The following is a 23,917-nucleotide window of genomic DNA, read 5'->3' as shown; positions in this document are numbered from 1 at the left end:
TTGCACTGACCGTCATCTTGAATATCTCCGCCATTTTCAACATTTCGACAAAAATGGTAGGAACTGAAATTGTTCCAAATACGATTTCCTACAATTTATTTTTTGCAAATTTTTTCATGCGGTCGATATTTTCCAGTTAATGGGGAACATAGTGGTAGGGGGTGGAAACATAATTATTAAATTATCTCGTTTAGTATTAACTTATTGACTACCATAAAGCGTTCGATATAGCAAAGTACGACAAGCTGATGGAGATATTAAAATAAATATTGGAATAAGCACCTGTGATCTAAGAATTACTAGCAATCTTTACTCGAATCAAACATCGTCCATCCGTACAGAGGCGCAGGAGAATCCGAATATGTCAAGAAGCAGTAGATGTTGTAGCCGGAATTCGAATTAATATAGAATGTATCAATAACATCAGATACGCGGACGACACGGTGGTATTCGCTGACAGCCGGAGATACGGACTTTCACTAACCACTAAGAAAACAAAATATATCATGATCTCTAATAAGGAACAGCAATTTTAAAGAATCAGAGTGATTAATCAATCAATAAAAACCCTACCTTCGTACATACGCCAATGAAAATTGGGACCATTCCCTAGAAATCGAATGTAGGAGAGAGATCTGCATTTCAAAAAATGGCTAAGCTATTCAAATGCCATGATTTATCACTACCCATAAAAATCGGGTTACTACGATGTTATATCCTTCCTATACGTTGCAAGGAGATGAGTCGTTGACTCTCACAGACGAAACCTACAAGAAAATTAAGGCTTTCGAAATATGGCTTTATTGTCAAATCCTTACGATATCTTATACGGACCAAGTTACTGATAAGGACGTTTTATTTAGAATACAAAAAGAGCTGTTACAATCAAAACAACCAAAATTGAATACCTCGGTGGCATCATGAGGAACAGTGAAAGGTTGCTGCAATAAATTCTACAGGGAAAGGTAGAAGGAAACGAGGACCAGGGAGGCGAAGGATTTCCTGGCTGAAAAATCTACGTACTTGGTTCAACACAACAACCACAAATCTTTTCAGAGCAGTAGTGTGCAAAATACAGATTGCCATGATGTTCGACAACATACCAAACAGATAGGCACTACAAAAAGAACATTTTTAACTTTAAGACATTAATGCACCGAAACAAAAATGAAGAGAACTATATTTTATACAATTTTGATCTCTTCAATGGCTTACTGTTGATGATGTCAGCGTCTAGGGTTCGTTAATCGCTTGTGTCTCGTTAGGCTTGTCATAGTGTTAGGACTTTGTAGCTCGCTGTAATGGGTAAAATTTACCCAAATGCACTTTAGTATATAGGAACTAATTCACCTTTTTTTTTAACCACACCCCTTAAAATAGTAGCACTTTGCGGTTTTTCATATTTGGGTGTCGAATAACCACTTTAACGCTGTAGTTCTTTGTAGCTCCCTTTCTTTCGGTATATGAGTAGCCTATTAGTATTATAATTTCATTCAGTTTATTTGTTATCACTTTGGTTGTTAATTTTAATGAAGTATTTTTAATAAATTGGACAGATAAAGCAGTTGGAAAAAATAGTAATTGTATGGAATGAGTTTCTAAAATTTCAAAATGGATACTGAAAGCAAAATATAAGATAAGTACCAATAAATAATGTTTGATACATCAAGCCTCTAAGTTATAAACCTGTGTCTTTATTTTTATAGCTTTATTTGAGGCGAAAGAGCTTGGAGGTGATTTATACCAATTTCCAACTTTCCTCCCATTTACAGGCTCTAATTCTGTCAAAACACCAATAAAAAACTTCTATTATAGGCCCTACGCGTTGTGAGGCTTAAAATTACCTAATTCAGTCAAAAAACAACAAATGTATGTTTATCCACATAAATCCCCACAACGAATTCGCCTAACCCTCCCAAACGATTCCCTAATCTATTTTTTCTGGTTGCTATTCCATGGTCGCGGCGTGAAATGAAAATGTACCCCTCAAAACCGGCGAACAACTTCATCTCATTTCGTAATACAAAGGCCAAGATAAACGGCAGGTAATTTAATTCTAGAAAGTACGAAAATAAGTATCGAGTGCCCCATTGTACACGTGGTTGATGATTTTCCTTAAGATGGAAATCGGTCGTACATGGGCGTGTATTTCGGTAGGTATATCAGATACATACAATTTTTATTTGTAATTACTATTTAAATGGGAATAGGCCACAATTAAAGGTTAAAGTACGTTTATTGACGTTTCAATTTCCACTTCGGAAATCGTTCTCAAAATATAAACATTGCTTAAAATGTTTAATTACTTTAAAATGCCACAAGAAAATAGCTTCAGAACAATTTTTATTTGAGTTACTGTCTGTGTTAAAAATAGCATTCTCCACTGGGAACGTGATAAAAATTGAAACTGAAGAAATACAATGTGTTTCTATCAGTGTTAAAACTAAGAAATATATACTTAACATTGCAGCTGCATATTTTCCTTCTAAACATAACATGAACAGAGAAGACTATGCCAACTTCTTATCAACCTTGGGTGAAAAATACATAGTTGGCGCAGATTTAAATGCAAAAAATACCTGTTGGGGCTCCAGGCTATCAACACCTAAAGGTAAATAATTGCAGTATGTTGTGACTGGACACAAATGTAGATGGTACTCCACTGACCAACCTACTTACTGGTTAAGTGATGCAAACAAACCCGAATCTATTAAATTTTTTTATATCCGGAGGTGTAGCAATACATTTTATAAAAATAGAGGATGTATAGGAACTTATATCTGATCACTACTTAATTTTACTAACCATTAGTGAGCAAATTATTACCACTGAAGTGAAACCCGCGTTGACCGGACTAGGTTAACTTCCAATCAGAAATGAATGAGAAAATTGAGTTCAATGGATTTATCCAAACAATAAAACAATTGGAACGAGATACTGAGAAACTATTTCGTGATAAACGAAAATGGCGTAAAAAGTTTAATGAAATCAGTTTTTACTAACTTTACTAACAAGGAAATCAATTATCTCCCAAATAAAAGGAGCATGTTAAAAAGAAAACGTTGAAGAACGTTGAAGATAAAGTACAAAATTGGCTGATAAGTAGGTACTCTCAACTTTCCATCCACAACAAAGTACTGACTTACAAACAGATATTGAAACCGGTGTAGACCCATAGCCTACAACTATGGGGCTGTACCAAAAAAGCAATTATAGAAATTTAGAAACGCTCCAGAACCTAATACTAGGGAATATTGTAGGTACTCCTTGCTATGTTCGAAATGATGATTTCCTAGAGACCTTAAAGTCGAATCTATTCAAAATTAAATTAAGAAAGTCGCCAGGAGACATTAAGAGAGGCTCTGTAAGCATCCCAAATTATGACAGATAATAAAATAGGGTCTTACGAAATGATAACAAATGATATTGCGACCCCATACAAAAATGGAATATATCCGAACTTGTCCCAACTGCCCCAATTTTAGCAATGTTCTTCTCATTTTTAGTATTTATATAAAGTGAAATTGCCTTGATGACTGGCGCACGTTTTACGACTGAAGGGTACGGGGAAAAAGGTCATCAAAGTCAAAAAACTATATTTTTCAGGAGAAAGAACAAAATTTGAAACGATAAAAATCCTATGCTTTTTGACATTTTTAGCTAAATATTTTTACATATTTACTTCGACATGTACTTTTTATAAATAGCTGGAATAATGCTATGATTGAATTATTATTTCGTAGTTAGATATTTTTTATTTAAAAAAAATGTGAACTGAGTTTGTTCTTTCCCTGAACAGGAGAATTTTTATTATTTTTTTATTTCGTAAGGCATTTCTACATCAGATTAATCATCATCGTGAACATCATCGGGCTGTAGTACTCTTTAGATCTGCTTCACATAATTTTATTAGAACTTTTAGATCAGCACACTTTTCTTTGGGCAAAGGTGTAAGCGTTTGGTAGAGCTGATTAGATTCTTGAAGATCGGATAGGTACCGTTGATTTCCCCTTCTGGTTCTTCCGTTGATCTTTTACTAGGGACGACGTGAAAGATACATTATATGCTTCCCTGTAATCCATAGTTTTGCATTTTGTTTAAAAAACATTAACTGTTTTAGTAATTTATTTATAGATTTAGGAAAGAGGAAAAGAATAGGAAAAGAAAATTTCTTTTTGTAGAAATTGGAGGACAAAAATGTACCCTACTCTTTAAACATAATTTGTTTACATTATACAACAAACGGATGTGGCTTGATTCGCGCTCCAGCCATCTCGGATTTCAGCCTTTGCACTTTTGGAGATCAAATCCATGTTTTTGTCCGGTTCCATGAAGGAATGGCCGCGTACTGGGTAATTAATTGTCACAGTGTCAAATCTTTTTAGTGTAGCAGTTACGTAGTGGAAGAACTTGATGATAGTGTAATTTTTGGTTTGTCCTCCGCAAGAGTCGGAAAACACATACAGTTTTTTAACAGCAGGATCCAGGTAGGTGTTAAAAAATGATAGAGTATTAAGGCAACGTCATCTGACCCCTTTTTGCGATGGTTTAGCCGTACGTGTACATGATTGAAATACCATTTGACAAAATATGAATCTTAAAAATATAGAATGACAGCTGCCTTCAAAAATACACTTCAGCAGAAGTTATATTCCAAGTAGGGTGATTTTTTACGAAGTCTACAGCGATAGCCTCTACAGTTGATGACTTTCTAGCTTTCGTTTTTGCACGCCTTTTCAATTTATAAAACCAATCGGCCTTTTTCAAATGGAGTGTCTTTTCAAATTCTAGCTTCCCGATATCGTTCTCTAACTTTCCTTTTTCGTCATCACCTTTTGAAACGGCGATTGCTCAATAATTTTGGCTTTCTGCTTGTCACACCAACAGCACGTTTCAGTTGAATGTTTCATAACACATCTCAACATAATTTTGTTTAACCAAATAATCTTCCGGGAGGAAAACTCTGTTAGAGTCCTTCAAACTGTAGTGCGATTTAAGTCCCTTTAATGAGCCAAAAAAACTGCAATAAAAATTCACGAGTTTGTTGATCTACCTTATGAGGTGTATTGGTATGCTTTCCTCTTCTATCGATCAATGCCTTGCCAGTTGTTCTTAAATATATTTTTATTGTATGTAAAAGGAAGGCTTTAATTCCAAACAGTGATTGAAACGCTTTAAAACATACTGGTACCTCTACTGCATTGCTATTTCTAATAACACTTACTTTGTAGCTGTAGGAACTTTCACTCAATCTAGCATCTTCTTCGTTTTTCCTTGGCCTTCGTTGAAACACAGGTCGTAATGAGATAAATTCTAATAAGCAACAATTTTGGGCATTATTACCATTGTCACGGCCATGTTATTAAACTGTCTTATTAAATTACTTGGTTCGGCAATAGAAATATTCTGAAAGCACTTATAGCACTTCCACTAACAGTTTTCTTCGGTTTTAAAGATCGAGTAGCTTCTTAGCAACATCTCTAAGATGCCCATGTGTTTAACGCTTTTCGTTGATTTTACTTGATTAACACATGTATTTTCGTCACTGTCAGACATTTTAAAGACTAAAACTTTCAACAAAGACTCTTCAAACTGAACAATACTGAATACTTTTTAACAACTTAACGAACAAGCTTGAATAAACGTGTCGAAACAGCAACTAATAAACACAGCTGCGATGAACTCCGAGAGAGTAATAACAAATTTTATGGACTGTGTAGGTTATTCCCATGTTTCATGTTGACCATGTTGGTTTTTCCCCTGCAATAGATATTTGAAACCTTGAATATCTCAGAACTACGTTTGTTGTTCCCCTTGACGATTTGTCAGGACACAATACACGGCAAACAGAAAGTGTGGAAAGATAAATCGGATTTTTTTCATTTTTGGATTATGTTGGTTTTTCCCCTCAACTCGTATCAAAGTAGGTGATACTAATAAAGTAGGTAACTGTTTATTACAATGAAACGAAAAATATAAGCAGAAATAAGACCTGCCACACTTGAATATTGATTTTCTTTATAAAAAGTAAAGACGAATTCTTTAAAAAGTATTATTGTATATCAGCATAATATGATTTCCAGGACCACCACTGCCGTCGCATTTCTTTAAGATCGAGTACCTTTAAGGCAAGAATAGAGACGAGGCGCCGGTTTTCGACCCATGAAATTGGCTGTTTTATATTCAATGCAAGTGTCACTCATAATAAACATTGTTCGTTTCAGTTCGGCAAGTCGACGCGGCGTGGCGCTTTGGCATAGAAATGGCTTTTTTCGCGATTGGTGCGTGGAAATGGTAATGTAGGTGATTTTCGTCAAGTCAATGGGGATTTAAACTTTTATATGTATACGCAACGAGCCGGGGTGTAAAGCGAGATGAGCCGGCAAAGTGGCTACTAGATTTTATCGCGAATCGCGGATGTTATCTTAACCTGCTAAGGATGTTAATGATACGCGGTGTGGAGTATGGGAAAGAGTATTAAGGTTGAAAAATGGGTTGTTATTCAACAGTTATGTCTGCTATTTTCGAGCAGATCCCGGAATATGTTCAGTTTTTAAAGAACCGTTTTTAGGTACCTACGTTATAAAAGAATCACCTTATTTTAAAAAATACCCTATAAAATTATTATTTTGTAGAGGAAAGTCACCTAATATTAGGATAACGCCTAATATTGGATAGTTAATTATTTCAAAATCAAATGGAATAATAGATGCCATCTATCCACAGATGGCTAGACTATAATTCAAAACTTAACGTAGAGCTTGCTGTAGAATCTAAAGATTAACCATCTTAGCATACTTAGCAAATTTATTGAATTTTTTTTGTAAAAAGTAGCGGTTGAAAAAAATGTATCAAATTTTAGGCCACTTTTCTCTACAATATAGATAACTTAAAGTAAATTTAGAATCAAGAGCTTTTATTGTGAGTATACATTAAAATTGTTGCATGACAATGTCTCACATTGTAAAAATATGAGATATAAAAATACCAGTAGCCTCGTTCTGTCGTCATTATTTAATCGAATATTACCTCCATATAGGTCACAACTAACTAGTAACTGGTAATAAAATTTTTGATCTCGATCTAATCCCCAAGAAAATGAGTACGAGACACGACAGGGCCTTTTACGAATTACAATAAATCATCGACGAAGTCTCATTTTCATAGCCCGGCATAAATTTCTATTTCCTACCGTTTATTTCATTAGCCTCATCCTGATTTATAGCCCTTTCCACTCATTATTGCCGTTCAGGTTTTCCCGAATAGCTTAGCATCGAAAAACGTACAAAAAGACGAATGATAATATGCATGTGGAGCTATGAAAAGATTTATTAGTTCATTTTTCGGGGTCTGCGATGATAAAAACGCTGATCGAAGTGATTCCAAAGTTTTATTTTAGAATTGGAGGTCTGCCCCAATGACAGTTAGCTAATTTATGGACTCAAGAGTTATGGAGTCGTGTTTAATATTAATTTAATAGCCTAAGAAGGTTACACTGCACAAACTAAGCGTTTTACACAACGCTAAGTTAAAAACTGCTAAAATTGTCAAAAATGTTTCAGGAATCATTTTTTAAAGTTTGCAAATTGATTAAAATCAAAACGTATTTATATATTATGTTTGCATAGGATTAAGCCACAATTCATTGTAATAAAAATTACATTTTTAACTGCTATTTGACGTTACGATTTCCAGAGTGGAAAACGCAATTTTCACTCCGGAAATCGTTTTCAAAAAAGATTATTTAAAACAATAGTGTTTTTTACAAACGAAAGTTACTTAGGCTTCCTTTAAGTCAAGTGATACAAATATATAAGATTGACCTTTAGTCCGAGGCTTTATATCGGTTCTTTAAGCCTTTGGCAAGTGCAAGTGGCACAGAGGTAAAGTAATTGTCCATTGTCACGTTCCTTGCAGACTTATCAATAGTGGATATCAGACGCTTTACTACACTGGAAGCATCATTTGGCAACCGATATGTTTCTTTCCGAACTTCTGTTTGGTTTCCAGCATAAATTTCCATGTTGTGCGTATAAAATGTCCTGACGTCAGCCAAGCTGTATATTTTTATGCCATATTTGGCAGGCTTATTAGCAATGTATTGCTTAAAGCGGCATCTTCCACGAAAACTATCAAACATATCATCTATCGTTACAGACTCTCCAACGCTCTAATTTGAAGAGCATGCCTTTACAAATTGATCGTATATTTTTCGAATTGGAGCTAAATTATCATTTTTGGCTTTCTTTTCTGCGAGTTATGTCGTCGAATCGTAAAACCCGAAGAATAATATGAAATCTTCGCTCTGAAGTGTTCAAGTGCTGTACTTTTTTCACTCTCGCCATCTATAAAAGTTGCGTATATTACACTAAAATCAACTGGTGGGCAGTCTCTAGGTCGCGAATAAGATTCTCTCAGTTATTCTAATTTCTGTTTCGTGAAATTAACAATTTGTTCCACGGCTAAGTCAGGAAAAAAAAATTCCAGGAATTTAAAATGGTTGCAGCTGTTTTGGCAACGGCTTTTACACCAGGCAGTTGAGTAATAAGGTTACGGGGACGTCTTCTTTGTTTACGCAAGTTAGGTTTATGCTTCAGCTACTCTGTGGAATCTTTTCATATGAAAATAGGTTCACTTCTTGTACGCTTTGAGCCACAGGTTGGATAAAAATCACGTCAATGTCACTTTGGTCAGATTGTTCTGTATGCAAGCTTTAGTCGAAAGGAATATCACTAAGATCCTGATCAGACTCATCAGGTTGTTCTGTGTCTCTCTTTAGTTCTTCATACCGTTGCATCAGTTGTTCTTCCATTTTCTTATCAATTTTCAAATGATTTATTATTCTAGAAATTGAATATGTACTTTGTGCAATAACACGCAAACATACGTAGCTAAACATACCAATATCGTTTTTTAAATTAAAACACAGGTCAAAACAAATTTTCAAAGGTAATTCTTCTAACTGTGCCCCTTATCAGTCGCATGTTAGATTCAAACTAACAATTAGCCACCACGTCTCGCTCAGTTTCTCAAACTACATGCTGAACTGTCCTACGCTTACGTAATACCCCCTCCAAATACTTATGGTGGGCGAAGAATTTAACCAATTTACCAACATATCAACTTTTATAAGAAACTGATAGCACATCGTTAGCAATCTCCAAAATTACAGAATCAGCACTAACCTCTTTTCTTTAGATAATTGTGTACCCATAACCTCAATGTTCTGTCATGCACGAAATTCTGTCACACTTCAAATCATTTATTTTTACTTTGAATTTCAGCGGTTAGGTTTAATTTTTTATTGCTTTCATTTTAGCCAGGAAACTTTGATTTTCAGATATTAGTTGATTGAATTTTCTGGACATAATGTTAACAGATTCCTACAATTTTTCACAGATCGCTGTAATAATCCTTAATAAAAGGAATTTTAGCATTTTTGTCACTACTACTCTTTTCAGAAGCAAGTTTTACTTGCTGCTAACTCGTAAAACTGAAAGCTCTTTAGTTTTATGAGTTAATGAAACAGTCAGAGCCACCAACTTCCACTTCCCAAGCTGGTAAAGAATTTTCAGCTAGCAAAAGATGGCTAACCGGGTTTATAAAAATAAATACACTTCATAATATCAAGATTACAGGAGAGAGTGCTACAACAGATGAAGCAGCAGCAAAAATATTTCCACAGGAGCTAACGAAAATTATTGATGATGAGGATTATTGTGCCGATCAAGTATTTAACGCTGATGAAACGGGATTGGAACAAAATACCTAATCATAATTACATCGCAAAGGAAAAAAAAAGTTTAAAACAACTGCCACTGCATTGAATGGCTAACAAGAAAGCCTGGGTGACAACAGCTATTTTTACAGAATGTTTCAATAATTGCTTCATGCCAGAAGTAGAAGCCTATATCAAGAAAAAATCTCTCGCTTTTAAAGTTTTATTATTATTGACAATGCAGCAGGTCATCCACACTTAGAAAATCTAAATGTTCAAATAGTATTTCTCAACCTAATACAACAAACCTTATTCAACTTACAAATCCATCGTGAGTAAACTAGAAAATGAGCCCTTAACAGTAAGAAACGTGTGGAAGCAATTTTCTATTTTTGATTGTTTAATTCATGTTGCATCTGCTTCCGTTCAAATAAGACCAAGAACTTTAAATACCTGTTGGAAAAAGGTTTGTCCAGGATATGTAACAAGCAATGCAACCATTGAAACATCAATACTATCAGATAAAATAATCAATTTGGCACATTAAATTGACAGAGATTTTCTTATGGAATCAAACTTTAGATCTAACTTTAGATGGCGTCGTGAGTATAGAAGATAATAATGATGAGGAAGAAAAACCAACCCTCATCACTGCTAAATGAATTCTAAAAGGTTTTCAACTTTGCAGTAAATTAGAAAATTATTTTCTTAATAATAACCCCAATTGTAAACCTTCGAAAAGTGAAGCCAGTTTTGATGTGACCGAATGTTTTGGTGCCCTTATATTGCCCATTACTACCTCTCGCAGGGTTCCCAGGTCTACTGATTTTTCAGTAGATCTACTGATTTCAACTGCAATTTACTGATTTACTGAAACACTATATCGATCTACTAAAAAATATGTAATGATGAAATCATGTTCAAAAAGTGATCATTATGTCTGTGTTCAATTATAAATTAAAAAAAATCTATTTATTGAAATGTATCCATTACTCTCAATCTACTGAAGATATAAAATATGACCTGGCAACTTTTCTGGTGCCGGTTGGTGTTGGTTTAGGCTTCAGTCAATTCCATACGATTACGCGTCCCCTTTCTTTCCTTGTCTAAGGTACACTGTTTTCAGGTACCATAACCTCACTTTATTTACATTTTAAATATCGGACAGTATTCTTGGTTATTTGACTTGCCCTTGTAGCACAACTGTAGTATGGAATGCACTTTTCTTGCAAACACTGTATAATATAGCTTTTAATGCGGATTTATTGCAATAATTATACGTGTATTGCACATGTATAATCTTCAAAATCCACAATATTACAACAAGATTGTCAGATTAACACAATATAGTTACCAATTTCTATAATGGGAGGGAATATAAAGAAATTAGTAGAAATAGAAATAAACAATACGAATAACTTTATAATATGTAATGTCCGTAAAAAAGTTTACAAACGAAAAAATATTCTTTCATGCTAATTCTAATTTAGAGCAGCAATTACTGCGGTAAGTTTTCCATTTAGCAAATTTTAATCCTTTATTCAAACAAAACGTTTCCTCATTAGTCTAATACGCCATAAACGATTCTAATTTATTAAAGAATGACAGCGAAAATGAGTACCAGACACGAAACAATCCGTTTTCCTCTTCGCAGTCTCTAAGCCACTTAGAGAATCTAATAAATCATCAGTTAAATTCTCAAAAGCAGAGGATATAAATTTTCGACGTCTATTTTTCGTCGAGAAATATTTTAATAACGGCCGGTTTCTTAAGATATTAGAAGTAACATTTGTTTTTAATTAAACTCATATACAAGTATTCAAAAAGCTTTCGCATTATCAGATAGTCATCCGAAGTTATACAGACAAATCTGTTTAGCAATGGCTCCTGTAACAAAAAAAGCAAGTTTACTATGTAAGGTGGAATATATATTCATTACCAACTTTTTCCTTTTATATTTGGTACACTTTAGCGCTTCTATTATCTAGTTTTCACATTTTTTTGTCTGTTTGTCAGTTTTTATGGCATCCATAGCCATTTCTTTTTTTTTATTCTAGTTTAGTGAGTTTATTTATTGTTATTTTAATTTAGTTGCAATGTACAACGGCTGCAACTCTTTTAATATCAATTAAGTTATAACAAATGTCTCAAAAATGACACGTATATTAACATAAATTTGTGTTATTCATAATAAACTTCAAATTAATGGCTTTATCCACTTAACGTACTCACTCGAGTTAACTCGGTATTAAACTACGTTTCTATTTTCGCATAACCGAGTTGACTCGTGCTTAAAATATTTGTACGATATAATGCGCCTATGCGTTTTAACTCGTCTAGCGCTGAATAACAATTCCCCCCACTTGTTTTCTCGTTTCACTCTTGCAGTGCGTTAGTTATTTTTATATTTTAATTCTTTTATCGACTGCACAATGAGTATTTATTAAGTTCAGATGTATCTAATGTCAAAGTTAATGGATGGAGTTATGGACGAAAGTGGTTCAGATAAAAGTATCGACCTTTCTTCAGAAAATTATTCAACTACGGATGATACTGTAACTGTGAGTATGATACGAACATGGTGCAAATTACAGCCAAATGCTCCTGCACCCCCATATTTTCCTTTTACTGCTGTTTCGGGTATACATTTTACTGCTACCGATTGGTAATATATATTGCAATTTTTTGAACATTTCTTAGATAATGACCTAATAAATTCCATTGTAGAAGAAACTAACCGATATGCGGATCAAAACAATAAAGACAGTAGTTGGTATCCGGTAACTTCGGCGAAACTGAGAGTTTTTTTGGGCCTCATTATTTTGCAAATAAACCTGAAACAAGACAGTATTGGTCTAAGAATCCACTGATGACGACACGATTTTTCTCAAAGTGTTTAAGTGATAAACGGTTTGAAGCAATAAACCTAATCCTAAGCTGAACAAAATTTGGCCAGTGTACGAAAAATTATGTGCCAAGTTTCGTGACGCAGTGACACCAAAAAAAAATATAACCATCGATGAAAACCTACTATTATACAAAGGTCGGCGTGGATGGATCCAGTATAATCCAATGAAAAGAGCCAGGTTTAGAATAAAAACCTATCTATTGTGTGAATCAAAAAGTGGTTACGTGTGGAATTTTCTCATTTACAGAGAAATACAGACCAATCTTGATCCAGATTACGCAGACCTTCCAGTTTCAGCTCAAGTAGTTGTTATTATGAGTTTGGTATACCACAGAAACTTATCCGACTAACGAGAATGACAATGTCTAACTTAGAAGCCACTGTTAGAATACAGAGAGAGAATTCTAGATCCTTTGAGATAAAGGATGGACTCAGACAAGGGGATGCTCTGGCTTGTCTCCTATTTAATATTGCCTTAGAAAAGGCAGTCCGAGATACACGAATTATTGATGGCGGTACTATTTACAATAGATCGATACAAGTCTTAGCATATGCTGATGACATTGACATAATAGGGCGTAGCAAGCGAGATGTTGAGCAATATCTCCTAGAATTGGAAACAGCGGCGAAACAGGTCGGTCTAGTTATCAACGAAGACAAAACCAAGTACATGTTGGTTACAAAGGATCCCATAGCAAATGAGGAACGAGAAACAGTCTTTGGAAGTTATACCTTTGGACGTGTTGACAACTTCACATACCTTGGGTCGCTATTGACTGCTACCAATAAAACAAGCGAAGAAATCAAAAGACGAATAAATCTTACACATAAGGCATACTATGGACTCCAAAAGCATTTCCACTCAAGAAACATTCAAAGAAGAACTAAAATTATTATATACAAAACATTGCTGAGGCCGGTCCGTACATATGGAGCAGAAACATGGACTCTAACGCAGAAAGATGAAAGACTTTTGGGAATATTTGAGCGTAAAATACTCCGCAAAATATTTGGAGCTATAAACGACCAAGAGCAGTGGTGCAGAAGATATAATTTTGAATTGTATCAGCTCTTTGATGAGCCAGATGTCATAACGTTCATTAAAACACAGCGACTTAGATGGGCTGGACACATAATACAAATGCCAGAAAATACGATTGCTAAAAAGCTAACCACAGGAACACCTGAAGAAAGAAGAAGCAAAGGCCGACCGCGAATTAGGTGGTTAGATGGAGTTGAAACTGATTTACGGATATTAAAAATCAGAAGATGGCAAGATGTTGCCAGAAACTGAACAGAATGGCGACGAATCTTAGAGCAGGCCAAGATCCACAGAGGATTGTCGAGCCAAAGATGATGATGATGAGTTGTTATTATGTCGAATCCTTTACTCAATCAAGGATACTGTTTGACCATTGACAATTTTTATAATTTACCACAACTTGCTGATATACTTATTTCCAATAAAATCGATGTGTGCGGGACATTGAATGTATCCAGAAAAGAAGTTCCAACAGAATTAAAAAATAAAAAGTTGCGAAAAGGTGACATTATAGCATTTCAAAGAGGCAAGGTGTGTGCTCTCAAATGGAAGGATAAAAAGGATATATCATTGATTTCAACTGTCCATTCCAACGCTACCCGGGAGGTAACAAAAAGAAATGACACAAAAGTTAAGCCTACAGTTGTTATCGACTATAACGATACGATGGGCGGTGTCGATGAGCATCTAGCAGATTACAATCTTCCACGAAAAAGAGGAAAAAAGTATTATAAGAAAATTTTCTTTCACCTATTAGGTGAATGAGATGATTTCGCATGTTGCAAAGGACGGCCATCAACGAGTTCTACACCTGTTAGACTCACAAGGTGTCATTTCCTCAAGGATATTCCGACTACGGCAAAAAAATAAAATCCAACTCGTCAATGTGAGTATGTAGCAGAGTTGAAGATGCGCGTGGAAAGAAGATTAGAAGAGAAACAAGATATTTCTGCCCGACTGTGACGTACCTCTTTGTGTCACTCCTTGTTTAGAGTGTATCATATTGTTACCAATATTTAAAAATACGTGAATTGGGATTTTCTTCTCTTACTTGTAGTATTTTTAATGTAAAAAGATTAAAGGTCTGAGTTAAGTCGGGTGAGCGCACGAGGGTATTTGTTATTTTATATTTTTTTAATAAGGTATGCTCTTTTTTTTTAAATTATGTCTAGTGACAGTAGTCTTGTTGGTAGTTTATTTTTTTATAATAAAATAAATAAATAATTTTGTCACGTATTTTTGCAAATAAATATGTGCGTTAAAAGGTTAATGAGTTATATGAATGTACCAGTTTTTAAGTTGAAACGAAGTTAAATCATAATTTTAATCCAAATTTTATTATTTTTAAGTATTTTAAAATAAATTAAACTGCTTTTTTGCTACTCGTAATAAAAAAAAACAGCAAAAACCACACAAAAACATTTTTCTTTTAGACGTTTTCGTTATCTTTTCGCCCAAAAGACCTAATTTAATTAAAAAATGTGCAGTCCTGCCGGAAATGCATCGAATGAAAGGGCCGTTCTGGAAGGCCCGCGGGTTTGGCCGCAGAATAAACAAAATCCATTTATAAATAAGCTCCTTTTGATCCCGCCGTCCTCCTTGTTCGTCCTGAAGGACTATTCGGAGGAGAATCCCTCGAGGTCTGGCCTCTTTCTAAATGCGACCATGCTGTCCAATCATCGATTTTTATTTAATGACGAAGAAAAGTTACTCTTGAAAGACTCTTTACGAACGTTGAATAAGTTTTTTCAATTATAATTTTAGATGGAAAATGAGGAGAGTGGGACACATACAAGGATTCTTTAATCACCTACTCTTTCATCCATAAAGAAATAATTAAGACATTAATTTTAATCCAATGTTCTAAAAATAATATATTTTGGAGAAACATGGCTGAAATTAAAGGAAGTACGTAGGGCATTGTGAGATTAAAGCAGTAAAAAGGAAACAATCAATATGACAGAAAAAAGAAAAGTTTGCAGTTTATTTATTTACATTTACAAATATTGTTAAAAATACTTAGTATATAAAAAAGAAATATAAAACGTAACTTAAATATATCACAAACAAGAACACATATTAAATAGAAAAAGATTTATGGCAAAATCACGGTAAGCAGTTTAGTGGATGTTATGCAATGAGTCATATATTTTTCTGGGCAGTAAAGACAATGTTTCCGAAGATATTTTTTTATAATTTTTTCGAAACTATTACAGCTTAGCTGTTTAACACTTTTTGGTAAAATATTGCAATAGTTATAGCGATTGTTTTCTGCGAATTTCAGTTCTCTTTGTCAACCATTTTCCATCCACTCCTGAATGTAGATCTCTCCCAATTGCTTCCATCTTTTTCTGTCTTGCGCCAATCTAATCCACTGTTTGCCTGCCACTGCTCTTATGTCATCTACCCATCTTTTTTGAGGTCTTCCCATGCTTCTTGTTGTCGTCCTTGGTCTCCATTCTAGAATTCTCCGTGTCCACCTATTGTCATTATATCGGGCTACGTGACCTGCCCAGAGCCGTTTCATCTTTGTAATTTCTTCCACAATATCCCTAATCTTCGTTCTACGTTTTATTTCGGTGGTTCTAATATTGGCTCTCAGTGATATTCCAAGCATGATTCGTTCCATTGCTCTTTGCGCTGTTTCTAATTTTTTTAGCAGATTTTTTGGTAAGGGCTACTGTCTCCAAGCCGTAGGTACAAACTGGTAGTATGCATGTGTTATACACCTTTTTCTTTAAGTTTACAGGAATGGAGGTGTTTTTCAAGGTATATGCTAGTTTGCCGAAAGCGCCCCATGCCAGTTGTGTTTTTCTTTTAATTTCAGCATCTTGATTTGGTTTTCTTAGTTTGATGACATGATCTAGTTATACGTAATGTTCAACCATTGCTATGGTGTGATTTTGTATTGTTATATTTGTCAGGTCTCGGCTCAGTATTTTTGTTTTATTGTAGTTCATTTTTAAGCCTACCGCTCCTGAAACTGCATTTAATTGTTGTAACATATCATTTAGCTCTTGGATATTATCGGCTATTAAAACTATGTCATCTGCGAATCTCAAGTGGTTTAGGTATAATCTGTCGACGTTGATACCCTTGTTGTTCCATTCTAGTTTCTTAAAAATGTCTTCTAAAGCAAGGGTAAACAGTTTTTAAGAGATGGTGTCTCCTTGTCTTACTCCCCGTTATAGTCTTATGGGATTAGTTATTGTGCTTTCGTCCAGCTTTATCTGCATGGTGGCATTTTCATATATGTTTTTAATTATGTTAGTGTATCTTGAATCTATACGTGCATTTTCTAGAGATTCAAGCACTTCCCATAATTCTATGGAATCGAATGCTTTATGGAAATCAACTAAAGCCATATGAATTTTAACATTATACTCGGTGCATTTTTCTATCAGTGTTCTTACGGTGTGCAAGTGGTCTATGGTACTAAAATGTTTTTTGAATCCAGCCTGCTCGATAGGTTGATAGAAATCGAGCTTATGTGTTAGGCGGTTGGTTATGATTTTAGTTAGTAATTTATATAGATGTGATAGCAAGGATATTGGTTGGTAATTCTCGATGTTTGCTTTGTCTCCTTTCTTGAATAGTAGAATGACTTCGGAGTTGTACCATGCTTGAGGAATCTATCCTTCATCAATGACTTTATTAAATAAAATATTTAATACCTGTTCCATTTTTCTGCCCCACCAATTTTCAACATTTCAACTGTAATTTTATCCTCTCCCGGACATTGATTCGTTTTTAGTTGATTTAGGGCCATTCTTATTTCATAGTCGGTTATGTCCGGTATTTCTTCTGAGCCGGTGTTAATTATTGTTCGTTCAGTACGTCGTTGTTATGGTTGTGTATTTACCGAGTATAATTTAGTGTAGAATTTTTAATGGCCTCGCTTATTTCCTTTCTGTCTCGGACGGTGACGTTTTTCTCATTTTTTATTTCTATGATTTTTGTTATGCCCCTTGAGTTTTTTGCTTTCAGTACTTTCATATTGCAGTTATCTTGTATTATATCTTTTATTAGATTGTTAGTATAGTTTCTATGATCGTTTCTAATTTCTTTCTTCACGTTTTTGCTTAAACTTTTGAAGCTGTCCGAAGTTCGATCTGTTCTGTTTCATCTTTCTTGGAGTAGTTTAATTGTATTAGGTTGGAGTTTAGATGTTTTGGCTGTTTTCGTGTTTGAGCATATTTCCTTAACCGATATTGTTACAGTTACTTTTATTTTATTGGCTAGTTCGTTTATATTCATTTGTTTCAGTTAGAACAAATGAATTTCAGTTAGAACTTGAAATATCAATAGAGTAGGTAGCGGCATAATTTTGAATTTGATAAAGAAAGGTTGGCAGTGTTCTAAATAATTATCTCCTGCTAAAATCCTGATAGCTTTCTTTTGCGTTCTAAAAATTTGAAGTGCATTTGTTGAATTGACCCATATGATTATTCCATAGTTTAGATGAGAGTGGTATAAAGAAAAATATGTTATTTTTAATGTTTCAAAGTTGGCAACCCTTGCTAGTTGGCGAATAACAAATAGTGAACTTAATAGCCTTTTCTTTAGTTGTGAGATATGAGCCGACCAGTTCAGTCGATTATCTATGCATATCCCAATAGTTTAACAGTCTCTTTGTTATCTGGATCATTATGTAAATTACTTGCAAATTTAAACAAATTTTGCATTTTATCAGAGTTAAGTTTTAGTTTGTTTGCAGCAAACCAGGTGGTAGATTTAGTAGAAACTTCCTCATAGGACATTTTTAAATCATTATTATTTTTTCCTGATATAACGTACTGTGGGTGGCCAAATTATTAAGGACACTCCATGTCATATATTTTTGTATTTTCTACTTCAAATGGTTTTTTAACCAAAAAAATTGGTGTTCACATCTGTATTATATTGTGTAGTGAAATAATAATTGCTGTTGCATCTCAGTTGGTTATCGGATGATATCGCAGTGAGACTTAAAAATATTTTCAAGTTGTTTAAAACTCTTTTAAATTATTTCTGCTAGGTTTTCATGTCATATATTTAACAGTTAAGTAATATTTTGTTATTTAGTCATTTTTGCTGCCTTTAATGACACGATTTTATTTAAAAACATTGTTCGAAATCAAAATTCTTTTTTTAGTATGGGAAAAATTGCAGACTTGTCGCCAAGGAAAATTAGAGAAATAAAAACGATGTTACAGCACTCTACACTTTCCCAAAGAGTAATAGCAACTACTGCAGAGGTGTTTCAAAGTCTGTATAGTAAATCGAATTAAAATAAAAATTGATTCAAACGAGACACATGGAAAATGTGACAGGAAAAGGATCACTACTCCACATACTGACCGTAAAATCAGGGACATTTGTCTCAAAAATTGTAAAAAGAGTGTGGCATATCTGAATACGATGATAAATACCGAAGGAATTAACGTTTCCAGAAGAACATTCCGGCGAAGACTAGTCGAAGAGAATCTGATAGTTCGCCGGCCTATGAAAAAACCACGGCTCACGAAGAGAAAGAGACTCCAATGGGCCTAGCAGCATCGAAGTATGACCGTTGAAGACTGAAGTCGAGTAAGTACAACATTTTTTAATGAATGGAGTTCGTGAACAGCGACTATTTTCATTTTTTCTACTGTCCCTAATAATTTGGCCACCCACTGTATGTCGTATCATCTGCGAATTGTATGGATTTGTACGGAGATACGAATTTAGGCAAATCGTTGACATAAATAAAAAACAAAATAGATCCTTAGACCTAACATTTTGGGACTCCATGTTTTATCGGAGACAATCGGAGAGATGACCTTTAGACACTACCGCCTGGTGTCTGCCACATAGATAAGAAGTTATAAGCTTAAGAAATTACATAATAATTTAATTTGTGAAGCAAAAAGTCATGTGAAACGCAGTCAAAAGTCTTCGACAAGTCGGAAAGAAAAAATTGCTATGCGATTGCCGCGTTCAAGCCCTTCAATCACCCATATAAAGGTAAGTACCCATAGAAACATTATTAAATAAAACTATAATTCTTAAAATAACAACTGTAAGAATTTAGGTTAGAATCGAACTACTCATTGATCTTTTTAATCAAATTGTTGCATAAAGTACCCTCAGTTTGTTGGTATAAAAATATTAATTGTTTTTTAATTCTAGAGTTTATAAACACCAAACAAAAGACAAATAATATAAAAATAACTACACTTTTATATCAATATCTTGTGTAAGCTAGATTCTAATAATAAACATTAGATATCTTTGCAAATTTTATCCATGAGTAAACATTAGCTTTTTGATAGTCTTTCATAAAAATAAAAATATTTAAAACACTTACCGGCAACAGTAAGCGTAGCATTCCGACTTCTAGCTTTCCCCAATACATTGCTAGCCTCGCACCAATACGTTCCTGCATCGGACTCCTTTCTGCTTTGGGCTACCCTTAGAAAAAATAGACTTCCCGCAGGCAGTAGCACTCTGTGTGACCTTGCGTCCTGAGGAGCCGTTCTCAGGACTTGGCCGTCTTTGTACCATGTGATCGTAGGTTCAGGATCGCCCTGGGCATTGCAATTTAGGGTGGCCGGTTCGTGCCGGGCCACTGTCGTATCGACGGGGTGTTCGGTGATACGGGGTAATTGGTGACTGGAGTGGTGGTAAGCTGAAAGAGAAGAAAATATTAATAATATTGAAATAATAGAACTGAAATATAAATACATATTCTATATGTATTTAATAAATATATAATGTTATATATTTATTATAATATACAAAACAATATACAAAACAATATATAGACCTACAGTGACATATGGAGCAGAAAATTGGATATTAAACAAAAGAAATCAGAGCAAATTCAGGCAGCAGAGATGAAATACCTCAGAAGAACGATAGGAGTAAAAAGAACTAATAGAATGAGAAATGAAGAAATAAGAGAAATACTCAAAATCAAACCGATACTCGAGTCAATCAAGGAGAAAAAATTGGCATGGTTCGGACATCTAACCCGGATGGACAATAATAGACAAGTAAAAAGAGTGTGGGACGCCAAACCAATAGGAAAAAACAGAAGAGGAAGACTCATTAAAGAATGGAACAGTGACATCTCGCAGATAATGCAGAGTAAGGGTCAAACTTGGCAGGAAGCAACACAGATGGCATCCAATAGGAAGGAATGGAGAAAGTTCGTTAAGAGCTAGGACACCTCAGAAGACTGTCAAAGATTGTAATTTAATGAATTGTATTTTAAACGGCCCAACAACGAAAGATACAAATGGGTCTACTGATTAAGTAAGTAAGTTGATGAAAATTATTTTCATATATGTATGAAAGGAGTTGAATGAACAAAAATTTTTTTACACATACTCTGCAGTAAAATTCATTGTTTATTTTGTTATTAATATAAAAATACAATACAATACACTGGAACATAATTCAATATAATAATACAATACAAATTAAAATGCAATATTCATAAGTATTTAAAAATGACAATATACATAACTTACTTGCATATGTTTAATTTACCATGATAATAATATTAATAAAATATTAATAATAATAAAATCGGTAAGATAGTTTCGAAACAAATTTAGATTTCTGCTTTAATCTGAACCCTCTAAAAATGCAAGGTATAACAGACGTTGATAAAGATGTTAATAGAGACATGGGGAATCTAAAATTTGCATTCCACGCCATTTTATTGTTGCTTCTAAAAAGACAGAGAAGATTTATTTTTCACGTTGAGAACGCCTATGAATAACTGTTCTGATGAGACTTATTAAGTCGAAATACGTATCAACAGATACATAGACGCTTTGTACGTGAAATCAAATCTTTGCTGTCTTTTTCATAATAATAATAAATTTAAATATATTTACAAAAGGAACATTATGTAATGATTTTGCCGATTCACTCAATATATACGAATACACACAAATTTCCAACGTCGAACGCGCGTATAGAAGTATAACTTCAAAAAATGTTTGTGGAAGATAAAAATAAAAAACCAACAACTCGGATTATGTTGTAAATTTTCATTTTATTTTAAAATTTAGCATTTTTGCGTATATTACACATATTTAAAGATTAACGTGATGTTTTTCAATATTTCAAAAATAAAAAAGGAAATTCATATTGGGATTCGAACTCACATATTATACCAGCGTATAAACCAAACACGTAAGAAATTTGCCAATTAGACATGACACTAACGTATTTCGAAATTGACAGTTCTCGGTCATACAGTGATTATATTCTCTTATCTCAGGGTTATATTCGTGCTTCAATATCTATGCTTTACATATGATAGGTAAGGTCTAAGGAATATTGGAATAATAGTCATATATGATACAAAATTATATATTGAAATAAAATTCACACTAAAATATCTTAAGCAAAAATATCTCATGTAATGATTATCAAAATTTTGTTCTACGTACGTGAACCTTCAAAATTTTATGTAATACACTATATAAATTAAAATTTCAAATCAAAATTGTTGTTCTATATCTCCTGATAAATATTTCTATCTTTTCTGAAGCAATAAAAAAAAACTTTGTTGATAAAGAAAAACTGACGAATGGTGAAAAAAAACTATCTCTCCGATGATGAGTTGTCCAAATCCTTGTTCCTGGTAGCCTACACTATCTATTGTTAGCAGTTCCCTAGGTTATCAGCAATCTTACAACAAATTATTGCGAGCCTCTCGTCTTCAATGATCTCCTTCAGATGCACGTATCGTTCAAAAGACGCTAGCCTCTTCTCCTCTTGATAAACTGAATCTCTCGTTTCGGCCTGACCAGTGACTCTTGGAATATATAAGTAGAAAAGTATGATTTACAATATTTTACTGGATCAGCTTCCGTCAGGATACACTTAGTCCACGAAAACTCACAAACATTCACTTCTAATGCTTACTATCACTTGGGAACCGCCAAAGAACAACGACTGTTCGCCTTGCACCCTTGGAAAACAACTGATGATCTTTTTTCCATCTAAAATCTAGCTAAACTCTCATTCCTCCATCTCTCCCACTTTTTTTCAGTCTTTGCCAATCAAAGTTCGTCATATTTATCCCCATTTAGATAACAAACAACAACCTTAACTACAATTATAACTTTCCTAAAAACTATTAACATGCTAATCGTTTCTACAAATTCTTAAACACTAACGGAGAATTATACATTTGAAATATTTCGATTCTATTGTCTTATTCACCGTATCGGCGTACAAGTCTGTTTGCAAAATCCACTCTCGCATTGTTCTATTATTTCACTACGTTCACTTCACTTAAGCTATGTCACTCGAATATATTTTACAAAGAAAATAATTTATGCATATCTTAAATTTTGTTTACTACAGGTAATCCAAAGATAATGGACTTTCATTTCTTTGAAATATCGTTTATAGTTTATCAGTTGAAATATTTTAAATTATTATATTTTATAATTTGAAATATATTACGAGCAAACTAATATTATTTTTAATTTTACATAGCATAACAACATATATATATATATATATATATATATATATATATATAATATTAAATATCTATATATATATATATATATATATATATATATATATATATAAAAGGAACATTTTTATTCTCGATAGAGAAAGAGAGAGAGAGAAAATATATCTTCTGTCTCTCTCTAACTCATATCTTACATATGTAATGATTTCACCGATTCATTCCCGTGCAAATTTCCAACGCCGACCGTGCGTATAGAAGTATAACTTCAAAAAGAGTCAATTTTTTGAAACAATTTAGAATTAAACTTGTCCAACGTCTACTGCAGACTGACAAAATAAAAAGAGGACATCTCAGCAATAAGCAGCTACGACTACCTTTCAAAAAAATTAAAAATCATGAAAAACATTAAAAACATGAAGAAGAACATTAGCATTGGGTTGTATTATCTACGCTTTTATATTAGTATTTTGTATTTTCCCGTCTTCTAAACAAACAGAGATGCCTATTATCAGACAAAATAAAATGTAAGCCAGCCATGTCGTCTTTATCTGATTTTTTTATTTGTGCAAATAAATCACAGAACACGTAATAGACAAAACATGAAATAATTGCATTCGAAGATACAACAAAGTATTTAATAAACCATTCTTGTCTCACAAGTTTCTGGAAACATGGACATTAACAAAGTTAATAAAACAAATAATAGGTCATTTCCCGAAGTCGTAGTCAAAGTGAGAGGTCGCAAAACACGAGAAATATTCAATAAACCCTGACGTAACG

General features: G+C 33.7%; 1 protein-coding gene across 1 annotated transcript in view; it reads right to left on the bottom strand.

Annotated features, from left to right (window-relative positions):
* Window positions 1-23,917, bottom strand: part of LOC140447263 (roundabout homolog 1-like) — a 711,862-nt gene that overhangs the window by 105,003 nt on the left and 582,942 nt on the right. Inside the window, exon 3 of the mRNA XM_072539818.1 lies at window positions 19,997-20,317. Within this exon, the coding sequence (XP_072395919.1) occupies window positions 19,997-20,317 (321 nt within the window). The remainder of the gene's footprint in view (window positions 1-19,996; window positions 20,318-23,917) is intronic.

This window comes from Diabrotica undecimpunctata, chromosome 8 (assembly GCF_040954645.1).
Source record: "Diabrotica undecimpunctata isolate CICGRU chromosome 8, icDiaUnde3, whole genome shotgun sequence".
NCBI classification, from domain to species: Eukaryota; Metazoa; Arthropoda; class Insecta; order Coleoptera; family Chrysomelidae; genus Diabrotica; species Diabrotica undecimpunctata.
Note: the sequence above shows the minus strand (reverse complement) of the source record. Positions and strands in the feature narration are given on the sequence as shown.